The following is a 15,880-nucleotide window of genomic DNA, read 5'->3' as shown; positions in this document are numbered from 1 at the left end:
GAGAGCCTGAGTACAGTGCAGGTACTTAATTAATGTGCCAGTCTGGGAGTCGGGAGACTCAGGCTCTAGTCCCTCTTTTTGCACCGACATGTGGCTTTAGCCAAATCCCTAACCTGGGCTTCTAGTTTTCTTCTTCTTTTTATTTTTTTCTTTTTGAGACAGATTCTTATTCCGTCACCCAGGATGGAGGTCAGTGGCACAATCTCAGCTCACTGCAACCTCCGCCTCCCAGATTCAAGCGATTCTCATGCCTCAGCCTCCCAAGTAGCTGGGACTACAGGCATGTGCCACCACACCCAACTAATTTTTGTATTTTTAGTAAAGATGGGGTTTCACCATGTTGCCCAGTCTGGTCTCAAACTCTTGACCTCAAGTGATCTGCCCGTCTCAGCCTCCCAAAGTGCTGGGATAACAGGTGTGAGCCACCACACTCAGACCTATTTTTCTTAAGTACAAATTGTATATAAGGGTGCCTGGCCAGTGCATCACACAAGGTTGATGTAAAAGGCTACAAAAGTGAACTGGCCGTGACAACTGTAAGGAGCCAGACAGCTGATTTGTGCCAGATTGAATGTAACCAGGTCATCCCAGAAGTGAACATGGTGCACACATGCCAGCCCAGCCAGGAAGGCACTGCCAGGAGAATGGTTATCGGGGAACTTCACTCTCTCCCCTAGGAAAGCTGGACTCAGAGCCTCCACAGTGGTTTGGCTGGCCCAGGCTCAAAAGCTGCCTCTAAGGCAGGCCTGCCAGTCTAGGCCACCCACGGCGGCTCATGCCTGTAAACCCAGCACTTTGGGAGGCGGAGATGGGATGGTTACTTGAGCCAAGGAGTTCGAGACCAGCCTAGGCAACATAGTGAGACCTCTCTCTACAAAAAATTAGCCAGTATGATGGTGCACACCAGTTGTCCCAGCTACTTGGGAGACTGAAGTGGAAGTATCGCTGGAACCGGGGAGGTCGAGGCTGCAGTGAGTCGTCGTTGCGCCTTTGCACTCCAGCCTGGGTGACAGAGCAAGACCCTGTATTTAAAACCAAACAAACAAAAAACAGCCAAGGGAAGGCCACCTTGTCTCCCAGGTCATGTAGGAGGGAAGTTTCTGAGGATTGAACAGCTTCCTCTCTCTCCTACCTCCAAGTCCCTGTACACTTTGCACACGGGCTGGCATTCGGGTGTGGGTGGCAGAGTGCCATCTGCTACAGCATCCAGCACTAGGTTTCAATTCTGTGTTACAGAACCAGGAATGGTGGCAGTGCAGCATGTACTCGCTTATTAGAGGGCAGAGTATTTAGGTGAGACAGACCCCATAGGGTCCAGATTGGATAAGTGAGCGGGGAAGAACCTCCCACAGTATATCCTGAACACAGAAGGATCCCTCCAAGACTCTCACAGGCCCCTACCCCGTTGGTTCCGGTCCCCAGGAAGAGGAAGGGCTCAGATCAGCATAACAGTGAATCACCGAGCACTTCCACACAATGACCCCTCCAGGAGGGTGGAGAAGCTTGTCTGGCAACTACCTACACAAACGGCAATTCTGAAGAGCAGCAAACAAACCAGTTTAGCCCCAAATCCCATTTTGCATAAGAATGCGCCCCACAAAAACAACACCCGAAGAACACTTGTTGATCACCACTGGTCGATCGATACCAGTTGCAAACACTAAAGTTTGAGCCAAGACAGAATTTTAAAAGTCCCATGGAAGGAACTTTGAGTAAAGTGGTTTTGTGGAAATTGGTGCTAAAGTGTCGTTACACTGAACTCAAACGTTCCATGGGGAGCACCAGATACTTCAACCAACAGATCTTGGTAAACTTGGTTTCAGAAAGAAGTTAAGCCAGAGAAGGGTTTGGACCCATAAACCAAAGGGAACTTGTTAGTCACTAGGTGACTGTCAAGGTACCTGTTTTCTTTATGGTAATAAGAGGTTACACAAATTCCAGGAAGAAGGATTGCTAGGTGCAGGGGATGGTTAAGTCACAGGGGGACCGCCTGCCAGCTGGCCTCTGAATAGACCCTGACCATGGCTCCTTAATCCAGGGAAGCAGCAAAAACGAACAGCAATTGGGTTGAAATCAGGGCGAAGGCCCTTGCGTTAGGCCGGGAGAGTCGTTCTTAAAAACGTGCATCCTCCCAGAGGTCACGGCTTCCTTCACATCGTCCAGGTCGGGCACGGGTCCCAGAGAATGACATCCCAGTGTACATGAGGTACTCAGCGAAGGCAGCGGGCATTGCTTCTCCCCTCCCCATCCCCGAACTACTCTTGCCAGCCATCAAACACAAGGAAAGATGTTCTCTACAACCAAACGGATGATTTCATCCACTTCTTCCTTAAACACCTAAAAGCCACAGCAACAGCACTAGTAGCTTTGCGAACCTGCAAAGCCCAGGGACTAAGGGTGTCAGGACACAGCGAGAGTGGCCCCTGCCCAGATCCGACACAAGCCTCGGGGGCTCCGGGCGGCGTAGACGCCACACTTTGCTCGCGTCCCGCTCTGCACCTACCTCGCTCGCACATCCGCCAGCGTCCGGCACCTGAGCCGTCGGTTCCACAGGTGCCTTCTCTTCCTCGGCGTCCAAGGGGCCACTCCGAGCCGCTCGGGGGTCCCCGCCGCCCCCCTGCACAGCCTGGCTGCCGCCGTCCACGCTGGCGCCGGCTCCTCCGGCGGACGAGGCGGCGGCGGCGCCGAGCAGCCCGTGGGCCTCGTCCGCGCTCCCGGCAGCCACGCTGTGCACCAGCCACGCATCCACCCGGGTGCGAGGGATGAAGGGGACCCCGAGCGCGCGCACCTCCCGGAGCAGCTGGCCCTCGGACGGCGCGGCAGGGTCCAGCTCCCGGCCCTTGGGGTGCAACTGGCCCGCGCGCCCCCACCCTCCCGAGGCGGAGAAGGGGTTGAGCGCGTAGGCGGAGCTGGCCGGGCCGCCCAGGAGCAGCAGCTCGTCCCGGAGCAGGGTGGGCGGCGGCAGCAGCAGGTAAAGGTCCAGGTCTACGCGAAGCCCCGCCAAGCTCAGCAGGAGGGTGAGGTGCAGGAGGCCGCCGCCGGCCGACCACCACCGCTTCAGGTGCTTCATCGCTGCCGCGCGCCCGGGAACGCCCCTGCCGGCGCCCGCAGGTCCCCGCGCCCCAGCCGCCGGGGTGACACGTGCGGACCCCACACGCCGCCCGCACCTGCCTGGAACCCGGAGAAGCGAAACAATGAACCGGCGCGCGCGGCGGCCGTCGCGGGTTCCCAGGACCGGGCACAAAGGTGTTCCCTCGGCAGCCGGCACCGTGCCTGGCACGGCCGGGAATCGGGAGAAACGAAGGAGGAGCCACCTGCGCACGGAGCCCGTTCGCCCGGCCGCCCGCAGCCAGGCGCGGTGGCCAAGCTCCGCCCCGGGCCGCGGGCGCAGCCGCCGGGAACACGCCCTCTGCCGCCCCGGGCCCGCGCCCGTGGGAGGGGCCGTGCGGGGCGGGGCTCCCCGAGCTCAAAGCCTCTTTATGTTCGGGGAACGCAAGGCTTTCTGGGAGCAGAAGCTGTTCTGGGCACCAAGTGGCCCCTTGCCACCCGTGAGCTGCACCATCCTAGCTGAAAGCCAAGGGCGGGAGTTGGGGTGGAGGACTAGGTGGAGGGTAGCTGGGTGGGAAGGGACAGGACGTGTAGATAAGGCGGAGAGTGACTGGGCAACTGCGAGGCCTCTGGCAGCTTGCAAAGGGCTTCCACCTCCACGTGAGGACACTTGGCGGGCACAGTGGGCAAGAGTAACTTCTCTCAGTTCCCCTATCTGTAAAATGGGGATCATAGCGCCTGTCAAACAGGGATGTGATGAGGTCAGATGAAATATTTTGTGTACAGTTCGGAGTTTCACATATAAATTACACGTGAAATTTATATGTGCCATTGGGATCAGTCATCCTACCACTCTGCACACCCCAGTCCCCGCCTCACAGACCCCTCTCTCTTCTCTGGGCGTGCTCTGCATAGTGCTAGACCTCCTCTCTTGGTATCCTTTGCTCTTTATCCGTTGTTTCCTTGAGGGATGAGAGCACCAGCTCTACAGTTACCCTGAGTGAGTTCAAGTCCCCCCTCCACTTGAGGGGCGACCTTGGACAAATCTCTCCTTTTCTCTGTGCCTCAGTTTTCTCACTGTAAAATGAGACTAATAATAGCACCTCCCCAGCAGACCTTTTGTGAGCCCCAAATGAGATAATGCATGTAAACCACCGACCACAGCACTGCATAGGTAGGAAGTGCTCCCTGCTACCCATTGTTTGTATTACTCACCCTCAAGGCTTAGCTCCAAAGCTACATCCTCTGAATTTTCACCAGTTGGCATTAATCTCTCCCCCATCTGTTCCACAGTGCTTTCTCCGTTCGCCAACATTATAACAGTTGGCTCATTCTACTCTGTGTTGTAGATGAGAATCGGTCTGATTTGCCCATTGTAAATTCTTGAGGACAAGGAACCTGTTTGGTTCACCTTTGTGCATGCACAGTACTCAGCACTGGGCCTTGCAAGGGTAGATTTTACTAACCTTAGCTCCCTTCCTTGGAAGAAAAGGGGACAGGAGGGGATGTCCAACTGAGAATGGCCAGTTGTGTAAAAAGTTGAGCAAGACTTGTTTTAAAAGGCCCCTCCCTCCACCTGGGTTTTTCATCTCTCTCCTGGGCTAGTGTAGTAAGAAGAGAAAAGAACGGGGACCAGAGGAGCAGAAACAGACTTCTTAAAGTCGCTTCCTCTGTGCTAAGCCTTGGAGGATGGGTTGGGGTGGCAAAGAGGATGAAGAAAGGTGATTGCCAGTTTACCAAGACCCCGTTCACAGCATTTAGTCTCTGAACAGGGGATTCAGAGTCTCAGCTTAGTAAATGCTGCCTTCAGCTTTTTACTGAGAACCTACTAATTGCCTGAGGCTGTGCTGGAGGCATGAAGGATATGAAATGGAGTACTTTCGTTCTGTAAGTTTATGGTTTCACTAGGGAGATGAGATAAAAATTTGTGAGATACCAAGAAACAAGAGAAATAATGTATTCGATTGCCAAAATACTTAGATGTAAATTACTTCAGGGTTTATGTAGGGAGCTCTATAAACTATTGAGAGTAGAGGCAGTACCTTCTTCAAAGTGGTGCCCTCAAGAATCTTACACACAGTTGATGCTCAAAAAAAATATTTATTAGTTGAATTGAGGAGGTTACACTTGAGATGTATTTTGAGAAATCTGAATAGACTAGGAACAGGAAGTGCATTCAAACTTCTAACATTTGTTGGGAAGTGGGCTGACCCCTCACCATTTTACAATGTGAATTGATAATCACAGTGTTAAATATCTTTCAGACTGCACACTTCAAAAGCGTAGCTTAACTCTGTGGCTTCTGACTGGCAGGAACAATGGTACCTAAAAGATCTTGCAGTAAAGTGTTAACCAGGAGACTATCCTACATACCCTTGACTTTACTCACAATAAAAAGTCCCATTTTTAGGAGCATGGAGAGAATGGAATGAAATTAGAAGGAAAAACTTCCTAAGGTTTATTTCTAGAATCCTCCATCTAGGAATAGCCAAGTGAAAAGTCCAAACCATTGTCTTGTAAAAGCCTCGAAAAGTCATCTGCATTCATAAAATCCTGAAATCAGTGCTACTCAAAGGTTGACCTGAAACTGATGCCCATATGTAAACTATTTGCTTCTGATCCAAATGAGATAAGTAATAGAATTGAGAATTGAAATAATTTTTTTTTTCTTTTTGTAGAGATGAAGTCTTGCTGTGTTGCCCAGGCCTGTCTTGAACTCCTGGGCTCAAGCGATCCTCCTGCCTCAGCCTCCGTAAGTGCTGCGATTACAGGTGTGAGCCACCATGCTTGGCCTAAAGAAATTTATATAGCAATTTGACATCATTACAACATCAACAGATGAGCCGAGATTTTGCGGGTTTTTAATGCCTTTGTAATTTTAGGTTTCTAGAAATGAATTTCTATTTTATTTGACAAAAGTACTGACTTGCAACAAATTGAATTTTTTTTTTAAATTGATTCTTCACCAGGGTTAGTTTGAGAAGCACTGCCTTAAATGGCATCCTGGTAGGGTAGGCAATGCCTAAGATAATGTTCAGTGATTATTCCCTTCCCTTGAGCGTGGGCTAGACCTGGTGATGTGCTTCTAATAAACAAAATGTGGCAAAAATGGAGGGCTTTCATTTCTGAGTTTAGATTACAAAAAGATGGAGTGGCTTTTATCTTGCTTACCCTCTCTCCCACTTTCTCCCTCTTGGAGCCCTCACTCTGGGGGAAGGAAATGACCATGTTTTGTTTTGTTTTTTTTTTAGACGAGGCTCTTGTTGCCCAGGCTGGAGTGCAATGGTGCGATCTCGGCTCACTGCAGCCTCCACCTCCCAGGTTCAAGCAATTCTCCTGCCTCAGCCTCCTGAGTAGATGGGATTACAGGTGCCCACTAACACGCCCAGCTAATTTTTTGTATTTTTAGTAGAGGTGGGGTTTCACCATGTTGGCCAAGCTGGTCTCGAACTCCTGACCTCAGTTGATCCACCCACCTTGGCTTCCCAAAGTCCTGGGATTACAGGCATGAGCCACCATGCCCAGCAAGGAAGCTACCATGTTTTAAGGAGTCCTACGTAGAGGCTCATGTGGCAAGGCCAATATCCAGTGAGAGAGAAGCTGAGGCTTGCCAGCAGCCACTTGAGTGGGCTTAGACGCTGATCCTTCTTCAGTTGAGGTTTGAAGTGACTAAGTTGGCTTGTAGCCCATGCTAACTCCTTGATTGCAGCTTTGTGAAAGGCCCTGAGCAAGAAGACTACACTGCACATGGATTCCTGACCCAGAAATAACTCTAAGATAATAAATGTTGTTTGAAGTCACTACATTTTGGGATGATTTGCTGCATAGTTGTAGGTAACTTGTATACCTTGTGTAAGAGGTGGACATCGCCGGGCGCAGTGGCTTACGCCTGTAATCCTAGCACTTTGGGAGGCTTAGGCGGGTGGATTGTCTGAGCTCAGTAGTTTGAGACCAGCCTGGGCAACATGGTGAAACACCGTCTCTACTAAAATACAAAAAACTAACCAGGCGTGGTGGCATGCGCCTGTAGTCCCAGCTACTCGGGAGGCTGAGGCAGGAGAATTGCTTGAACCCGGGAGGTGGAGGTTGCAGTAAGCCAAGATTGCACCACTGCACTCCAGCCTGGGTGACAGAGCGAGACTCTGTCTCCAAAAAAAAAAAGAAAAAAGAGGTGGACCTCCAGTCTTGAGTCCAGGGTCCAGGAATTCAAGCCAGCCTGGGCAACATAGTGAGATTCTGTTTCTATTTAAAAAAGAAAAAGAGGTAGACATCAGTCAAGTAGAAGGAAAAGCTGAAAATGTAACTGTATTTGTGCCATGCAGTTAATGATATAGTCAATAATTTATAACTAGGAAGTAACTTTACAGTAGTACATTCTAGTCCCTAGATGTATTTAAAGGGCTTAACCCTTTAAATGTAAAATTATAACTTGCCATGAAAGATAGTAACCACTAAAACATGGCCACCCCTACCTGGTATGAGATGAACACAACATAGCAATTTCTTGTAGACTTCTAAATAGAAAACACTTTTTTCCTCCTCTCTATACTCTCACACAACACTTCTGACAACCAAATGTGTGGGTTTTCGACACCAAGCAATTCTTCGATTCCAGTTCTCTGGGGTCAACAGGGTGTCCTCCAACCCAATTCAATTCTGACACTATTTGCCTGGAGTTAACATCAGACCTCACTTCAGATGCCAATCTCATCTCTGCCTTCTGAACTTCTGACTGACAGGCTATACACTGGGGGTTCCCACAACCCCCTTCTCAGGTTTGATAATTTGCTAGAATGGCTCATAAAACGCGGAAACATTTACTCATGTTTATGGGTTTGTTATAAAAGATACAATACATGGAAGAGACACATAGGGCAAGGTATGGGGAAGGGGCACAGAGCTTCCATAACTTCTCCAGGTACACCACCCTCCCAGCATCTCTATGAGTGCATCAACCCAGATGGTCTGCAAACCCCGTCCTTTTAGTTGTCTATTTATTTTTTATGAAGTATTCATTACGTAGGCATGATTTTTTTTTTTTTTTTTTGAAACAGAGTCTTGCTCTATTGCCCAGGCTGGAGTGCAGTGGTGCAATCTTGGTTCACTGTAACCTCCACCTCCTGGTTCAAGTGATTCTCTCGTGCCTCAGCCTCCCCTAGTAGCTGGAACTACAGGCATGTACCACCATGCCTGGCTAATTTTTTTTATTTTTTATTTTTTTATTTTTTATTTTTAGTAGAGATAGGGTTTTGCCACATTGGCAAGGCTGGTCTCGAACTCCTGGTCTCAAGTGATTTGCTTGTCTTAGCCTCCAAAAGTGCTGGGATTAGAGGCGTGAGCCACCACACCAGGCTTGTAGGCATAATTGATTAATTCCTTAGGCTTTGGGGACTGAACTCAATCTCTAGCCCCTTTCCTCTCCCACTCTTATCACATTGTAAGTTATAAGGGTTTTAGGTGCTCTGGCCAGGAGCCAAGACAAAGACCAAAGACCTATGTATATATGGTGGGTTTGGAGTTTTTCTTTTTTCTTTTCTTTTTTTTTTTTTCCTGGGACAGAGTCTCCCTCTGTCACTCAGGCTGGAGTGCAGTGGTGCAATCTTGACTGACTGTACCCCCTGTGTCTTGGGCTGAAGAGATCCTCCCAAAGAGATCCTCCCACCTCAGTCTCCTGAGTAGCTGGGACTACACTAAGCTAATTTTTGTAGTTTTTGTAGAGACGGGGTCTCTCTGCATTGCCAAGATTGGTCTTGAACTCCTGGACTCAAGCGATCCACCCACCTCAGCCTCCCAAAGTGCAGGGATTACAGGCTTGAGCCACGGCACCCAGCCAAAGATATATTTCTCATTGTATTACAAGATCACAGCATCTATCCAAAATCAGCAAGAAAGAAAACAGGTCAAAACCTTGACATCCTTCTTTTAGAAAGTGTCTGTTAATATTAGCCACAGGAAATTTAAATTTGTGGTAGAAATTCCATGATTAAGCAAAATAGCCTGTTAAAGTCCAAGACATAAATTAAGATATACATTGTATCATCTAGGAGGGATAATTAAGTATAGTTAGTTTAAAACAGGTATAGTCACTAGAATTGAAATTCTTGGGACATTTTGCCAAAGGCTTTTGCAAAAGAGAATAGCTTTATGAATGACCTGATTTGCTGTGTAATACCAATCTTGGTGATGAAGAATCAACTGATACTTAATGCAAAGGATGAGTTTGTGCTTTTTTTTTGGTTAGTTTATAATATTCCAAAAGTTTGACTTTAACGTTGCTTTGGACATCATGAGGACAATGATCGCTAAGTGCTTGCACATAGTATTCACAATAGTAGCCACGATGTACTGAACCCTGCTCTGCGCTGGCCCCTTTTTGTGCATTTATTCCTTACAGCATCTTTGTGAAGTAGGGTAGCCGGGGATAAAAACCAAATATCATAACAAAAGATGCTTTTGTCACTTTATTTATTTATTTTTATTTATTTATTTATTTATTTTTATTTATTTATTTGAGACGGAGACTCGCTCTGTTGCCCAGGCTGGAGTGCAGTGGCACGATCTCGGCTAACTGCAACCTCTGCCTCCTGGGTTCAAGCGATTCTTCTGCATCAGCCTCCTGAGGAGCTGGGACTACAGGCGCCCGCCACCACGACTGGCTAATTTTTGTATTTTTAGTGGAGACAGATTTCACCATATTGACCAGGCCAGTCTCAAACTCCTGACCTCGTGATCCGCCCGCCTCAGCCTCCCAAAGTGCTGGGATTACAGGCATGAGCCACCACGCCTGGCCACTTTTATCACTCTTATCACTTAGGAAGTTACAAGGGTTTTAGGAACTCTAGCCAGAGTTCCTAAAATTATCTCCATTTTATGTAGTCTAGATGAGGACACTGAGGCTCAGGGACATGCCACCCTCTGCCTAAGGAAATTCCCTCAATAAACGGCAAATTAACAATCTGTCAACTTTCTGTTGCCGTCCGCCACTCCTCTGCACTGTTTTGCTTGTTTATTCATGACTCAGCCTCCTCCTTTTGCAAGAGGGAATGCCCTTCTTCAACCAAGCATTCTTTTCCCAGCTTTGGAAAATGTAAAATCTGCCAAAATCTCTTCTCTGCAAAGTGTCAGAAGAAATGAAGTATTGGATTTTGCCCCTTCGTACGATGCCTTTCTTGATCTTTTACACAAAAACAACTAACTGTATTTAAAGCATTTTATCTTGTTGCTTGGCTCTTTGGTGATTCTTGCATTCTTTTTGTTCCTATTGATTCATGCCGGCCTTGTTTACTCTCAAAGACATATTTTAAGCATCCATTTGTGACAGTCCCTGGGATACAAAGAATGTCAGGGCAAGAGCTTGCGGTCTTATTAGGGAAGCAGGGTGTGTACAGGGTGAAATGCATGCCACTGATTGAGGAGTCTGGGACTCCTCATATGAGAAACATGTTTAGGACCAGGCCTATCCCAGGGAAATCATAAGCTAAGTAGGCTTGCTGACTCCCACCTAGTCTCTTTGGTGTGACTTGGAATTCTTACACTCAGGTTAAGGTTCCAGGGTTTGTGATTGCGCGCTCTCTCTCTCTCTCTCTCTGTGTGTGTGTGTGTGTGTGTGTGTGTGTGTGCAGAGGATGGAAAGGGAATTAGGAAAAGTGGTCTAGGGGACCTTGGAGTCAAGCTGATCAGTGGGGATTATAGCGTACATCATTTGGAAGCAAAGGGGAACTACCATTGGCAACCTTTGTCCTGTCCATCAGATCCAAAGTGCTGGATCTGGTTCTGTTTAACGACCCACACAAGCGTAGTGCACTAATCAGGATGGGATAGCCACTGTAACAATCCCCAAATCTCAGTGCTTTAACCCGACAGGGTCTGGCTCTGTCACCCAGGCTGGAATGCAGTAGCACGATCTTGGCTCATTGTAACCTCTGCCTTGCGGGCTCAAGCCATCCACCCCCCCCACCTTAGCCTCCCAAGTAGCTGGGACTATAGGTGCACACCACCACACACAGCTAATTTTTGTATTTTAGAGACGAGGTCTTGCTGTGTTGCCCTGGCTGGTCTTGAACTCCTGGGCTCAAGTGATCCTCCAGCCTTGGCCTCCCAGAAGTGCTGGGATTACAAGCGTGAGCCACTGCACCTGGCCTCTTGCTTATTTTGTGGTTCAGAAAAAGGGTGTAAGATAAAGGGAGACCGTGTCCTTTAAAGTCGTTTGAGGACACAGGCTCTTTTCTTATTGTGGCTCTGGGCTCCTCTGGATCCTCAGAGTCCTGTCCATTCAGCCGGTGGATGGAACAAGTGAAAATCAAGCACGGGAGGATGGTATGGGCCAGGCTAGGAAGTGGCGTTCATGACTTCCACTTCACACTTCATTGGCCAGAACCGCGCCACAGGGCCACACCTAAAGGGCGAGGTGTTACAGTAGGTAGCTAGTCAGACATCAACAGGGCAGGAGAGGGCTTCCCTCTCCCCACCAGGAATGTCAGGTGGCCATCAGGTGATGGTTAACTGTCTCTCTAAAATAATAATTGGTCACAGCCGACACCAGGGAAAGGCAGTCTCCCAACTGACAGAAAAACCTGAAACTGGTGATCAGCAGTTTCCCAACGCGATCTCAGGAGTTGAGTGAGTGGGCTCACGCATGCGCACTAAGAGGCAAAATGGCAGCATTTAACTGCTCTATGATCTTACTCTAGGAAGGCCTCAAGTGAGCATGCATAGAACTTCAGTAAACACACTGCTCCTGCAGCCCCTCCCAAGCACTGGCAGACCACTGCACATGCTGACAGCCCACCCCAAGGGAAGAATCAGGGGAGAAGTAACAGCAAGACCTCAGAAGCCGAGCGCCGTGGCCCATGCCTGTAATCCCAGCACTTTGGGAGGCTAAGGCAGGTGGATCATGAGGTCAGGAGATCAAGACCATCCTGGCTAACACGGTGAAACCCCGTCTCTACTAAAAATACAAAAAATTAGCCGGGCGTGTTGGCGGGCGCCTGTAGTCCCAGCTACTCCGGAGGCTGAGGCAGGAGAATGGCGTGAACCCGGGAGGCGGAGCTTGCAGTTAGCGGAGATCGCGCCACTGCACTCCAGCCTGGGTGACAGAGGGGTACTTCCGTCTCAAAAACAAAACAAAACAAAACACCCTCAGAAGTATGCCAACGCAGAAAACTTGAAGTCAAAGGTCAAACCATGCACTTGGTCTCTCAAGTTGTCTGCTTGGCCCTCTTCCAAGTATACATTATGTCCTTGCATTCCTGCCCCAAACTTTTTAATAAACTTTCATTCCTCTTCTAAAACTTGCCTCAGTCTCTCACTCTGCCTTATTCCCCCTTGTTTGCATTCTTTCTTCTGAGGAGGCAAGAATTGAGGTTGCTGCAGAGCCTTATGGATTCACTGCTGGTAACAAAGGGAAGCTGCAAGGAGGACCTAACTCTGCTCAAGACCAAGAAGAGAGCATGGATGGCTATCTTTGCCGCATGTGGTAAGTTACTGTCCTTTGGTTTTATTCTGTATTCCATTCATTTGCAAACCACTTATTCAATACCTACTGGGTATCTTGCTCTTTTTTGACTAAACGTATTCTTTTAGCCACTCATAGTGAATTAATACACTAACACAAACCTCAATGACTTGTTCATGGTAGAGCAGCACTTTGCCCTGACAGTCCAGGTGTTTAGGAAATGCTGCCTGGTGAGAATGGTCAAAGTGGGGCACATCGTGGAAAGAGCTTGGGGTTTAGGTCTCATCATAGTTTGGCACAAGCAAGTCATTTTAGAAGGAACACCTACTACATCTCCGGACCTCAGAGCCGCTCACCTTCACAGTGAGGACTTGAACTGGACAGATTTCTAAGTTCCCTTTGCACCTTGAGTGTCTCTGAAAGCCCTGGCAACAAGTGAGGAATTATGCTAAATAATGACCAAACTCTGGTGTTCTTGCTTAACTCTGTGGCTTTCAGCCCTAAAAGCACTACCACATAGATTTGGAAAAGAAAGAAGATATTTCACTCTACTCTTGGTTAAATCTCCATCTGGAGGAAGAATCTGAAAGGCCTCTCTCTGGCTTTGGGATGCATCTTACTCTTTTTGTCAGCACATGTATCTGCCGGATGACATTGTGAACATGTGACACTCATATGGATCTGCATTCCCTAATTGCACACTATTTGACAGTAGGAAAGCTGCACATATGTAAGTTGGACTGTAGGCAAAGTCACTGATTATTTACAAAGTAGAAAACCCAAGCACCTGTAACTGAAAATTAACACAAGCACAGTTGGCAGAGCGCCTAATTATTACTCCTTTGCTAGAAAAAAACTTTAGTTTTGAGGCCAGTGACCCTGATCAGTATTTAATAAAGTTGATGGTTTTTTATATTTGAACTGACCGTTAGTTTAGCACCTGAATTCTCTCAATTGTTTAATCATCTTCCTTAAGTACATTTACATTTTTGGTAGCAGCTACAATACTCTCTTTAGTAATTCAAATCATTAAACAATTCCTTTTCAACTGTTTGTTTGTCCTTGCTGGCTTTATCTAATTCCAAGTTTTATCGTCAGCTCTGTGGAATCTCTGTCTGACCTTAACCAGGCAGCAGCCTTCTGATTGTCAGAAGGCAGGACCAGAACAGAAGGTGAGACTCCCCAGCCATCTAGGCCAACTTCTGAGCCCCCTCAACCCCTGCCTTCTATCTGCTTTCTAAAAGGTAAATGCTAGTTATAATTTTAGTTTGCTGAACAAATGTGTCTATGCTATTGTAGTGGGTTGAATATACCTCCCATCCCCAAATTCACATCTACCTCAACCTCAAAATTTGACCTATTTGGAAATAGGGTCTTTGCAGACATAACCCTAAGGTAAGGATGGAGATAAAATCATACTGGATTAGTATGGGTCACAAATCTAATGAGAGTGCCTTAAAAGAGACAGAAAAACTCACATAAAGACACAGAGAAGCAGATGATATGAAGACAGAGGCAGAGATTGGAGTGATGCTGTCCCAAGTCAAGGAATGCCAGGAGCCACAAGATGCTGGAAGAGGCAAGTAAGGATCCTCATATAGAGCCTTCAGAGGGAGCATGGCCCTGCTGGTACCTTGATTTCAGACTTTCTGGGCCCTGGAACTATGAAAGAATACATTTATGTTGTCTTTTTTTTTTTTTTTTTTTTTTTTTCCTGAAATGGAGTCCTGCTCTGTTGCCCAGGCTGGAGTGCAGAGGCACTATCTCAGCTCACTGCAACCTCTGCTTCTCTGGTTCAAGCAATTATCCTGTCTCAGCCTCCCAAGTAGCTGGGATTACAGGTGCATGCCACCATGCCCAGCTAATTTTTGTATTTTTAATAGAGACAGGGTTTCACCATGTTGGCTAGGCTGGTCTTGAACTCCTGACCTCAGGTGATCCGCCCACCTAGGTGTCCCACAGTGCTTGGATTACAGGCGTCAGCCACCACATCTGGCCCATTTCTGTTATCTTGAGCAATCAAGTTTGTGGTCATTTGTTATGGCATTCCAGGGAAACTAATACAGCTATGATTTTTATTTTCTTTCCCTTTTTGTTTTGTTCTTATTATTACATAAGAACTCTTCCTTCCCTTTCTTCCTTCCTTCCTTCCTTTTTTACATGGAGTCTTGTACTGTCACCCAGGCTGGAGTGCAGTGGTGCTATCTGGGCTCCCTGCAACCTCCGCCTCCCAGATTCAAGCGATTCTCCAGCTTCAGCCTCCTGAGTGGCTGGGATTACAGGCGCGTGCCACCACGCCCAGCTAATTTTCTTGTATTTTTAGTAGAGATGGGGTTTCACCATGTTGGCTAGGCTGGTCTCAAACTTCTGACCTCATGATTCGCCCACCTCGGCCTCCCAAAGTGCTGGGATTACAGGCGTGAGCCACTGTGCCCCGCCTACATAAGAACTATTTCTATGGAATATATGTGCATGTGTGTGTGTGTCTGTGTGTGTGTGTGTGTGTGTGTATATATATATATTTTTTTTTTATTTTGAGACAGGGTCTGGCTGTGTCGCCCAGGCTGGAGTACAATGGAGCATTCTCCATTGTTCGTGGTAACCTCTGCCTCATGGGCCCACCTCAGCCTCCCAAGTATCTGGGACTATAGGTGCACACCACCATGCCTGGCTAATTTTTGTATGTTTGATAGAGACAAAGTTTCACCATGTTGCCCAGGCCGGTCTCCAACTCCTGGGCTCAAGTGATCCTCCTGCCTCAGCTTCCCAAAGGGCTAGGATTTCAGGCCTGAGCCACCATGTTCAGTTTTGGAATATTATTCAACCATAAAAAGAAGAAAGTCCTGTTATTTGGCACAACATGAATGAATTTGGAGGACATCATGCCAAGTAAAATAAGCCAAACACAGAAAGACAGATACTGTGTGATTTCACTTATGTGTAGAATCTTAAAAATTTTTTTAATTAAAAATTTTTTTTTTAGTGACAGGGTCTTACTCTGTTGCCCAGGCTGGAGTGCAGTGGTGCAGTCATAGCTTACTGCAGCCTCAAATGCCTGGGCCCAAAGCAATCCTCCTGCCTCAGCTTCCTGAGTAGCTAGGACTACAGGTGTGCAACACCACACCCAGCTAAATGTGTCAAATCGTTTAAAAAAAGAGTCAAACTCATAGAAGCAGAGAGTGGATTGGTGGTTTCTAGGGGCTAGGAGGTTGGTTAAAGGGTACAAACTTTGTTATAAGATGAGTAAGTTCTGAGAATCTAATGTACAGCATGATGATAATAGTTAATAATACTGTATTGTTTACTTGAAATTTGCAATGAGAATAGATTTTAAGTGTCTTCACTACACTCACACACATAAATGGTAACTAATTGCAT

At 47.5% G+C, this 15,880-nt stretch overlaps 1 protein-coding gene across 1 annotated transcript in view; it reads right to left on the bottom strand.

The window, feature by feature from the left end:
* Positions 1 to 3,402, bottom strand: part of NFE2L3 (nuclear factor, erythroid 2 like 3) — a 29,497-nt gene extending 26,095 nt beyond the window's left edge. Inside the window, exon 1 of the mRNA XM_009203206.4 lies at positions 2,504 to 3,402. Coding sequence (XP_009201470.2) covers positions 2,504 to 3,070 — 567 coding nt within the window. The 5' untranslated portion in view covers positions 3,071 to 3,402. The remainder of the gene's footprint in view (positions 1 to 2,503) is intronic.
* Positions 3,403 to 15,880: the final 12,478 nt, after the last annotated feature.

This window comes from Papio anubis, chromosome 4, assembly GCF_008728515.1.
Source record: "Papio anubis isolate 15944 chromosome 4, Panubis1.0, whole genome shotgun sequence".
Taxonomy (NCBI): domain Eukaryota; kingdom Metazoa; phylum Chordata; class Mammalia; order Primates; family Cercopithecidae; genus Papio; species Papio anubis.
The sequence above is the reverse complement of the archived record's forward strand: the minus strand, read 5'-3'. Positions and strand labels throughout refer to the sequence as shown.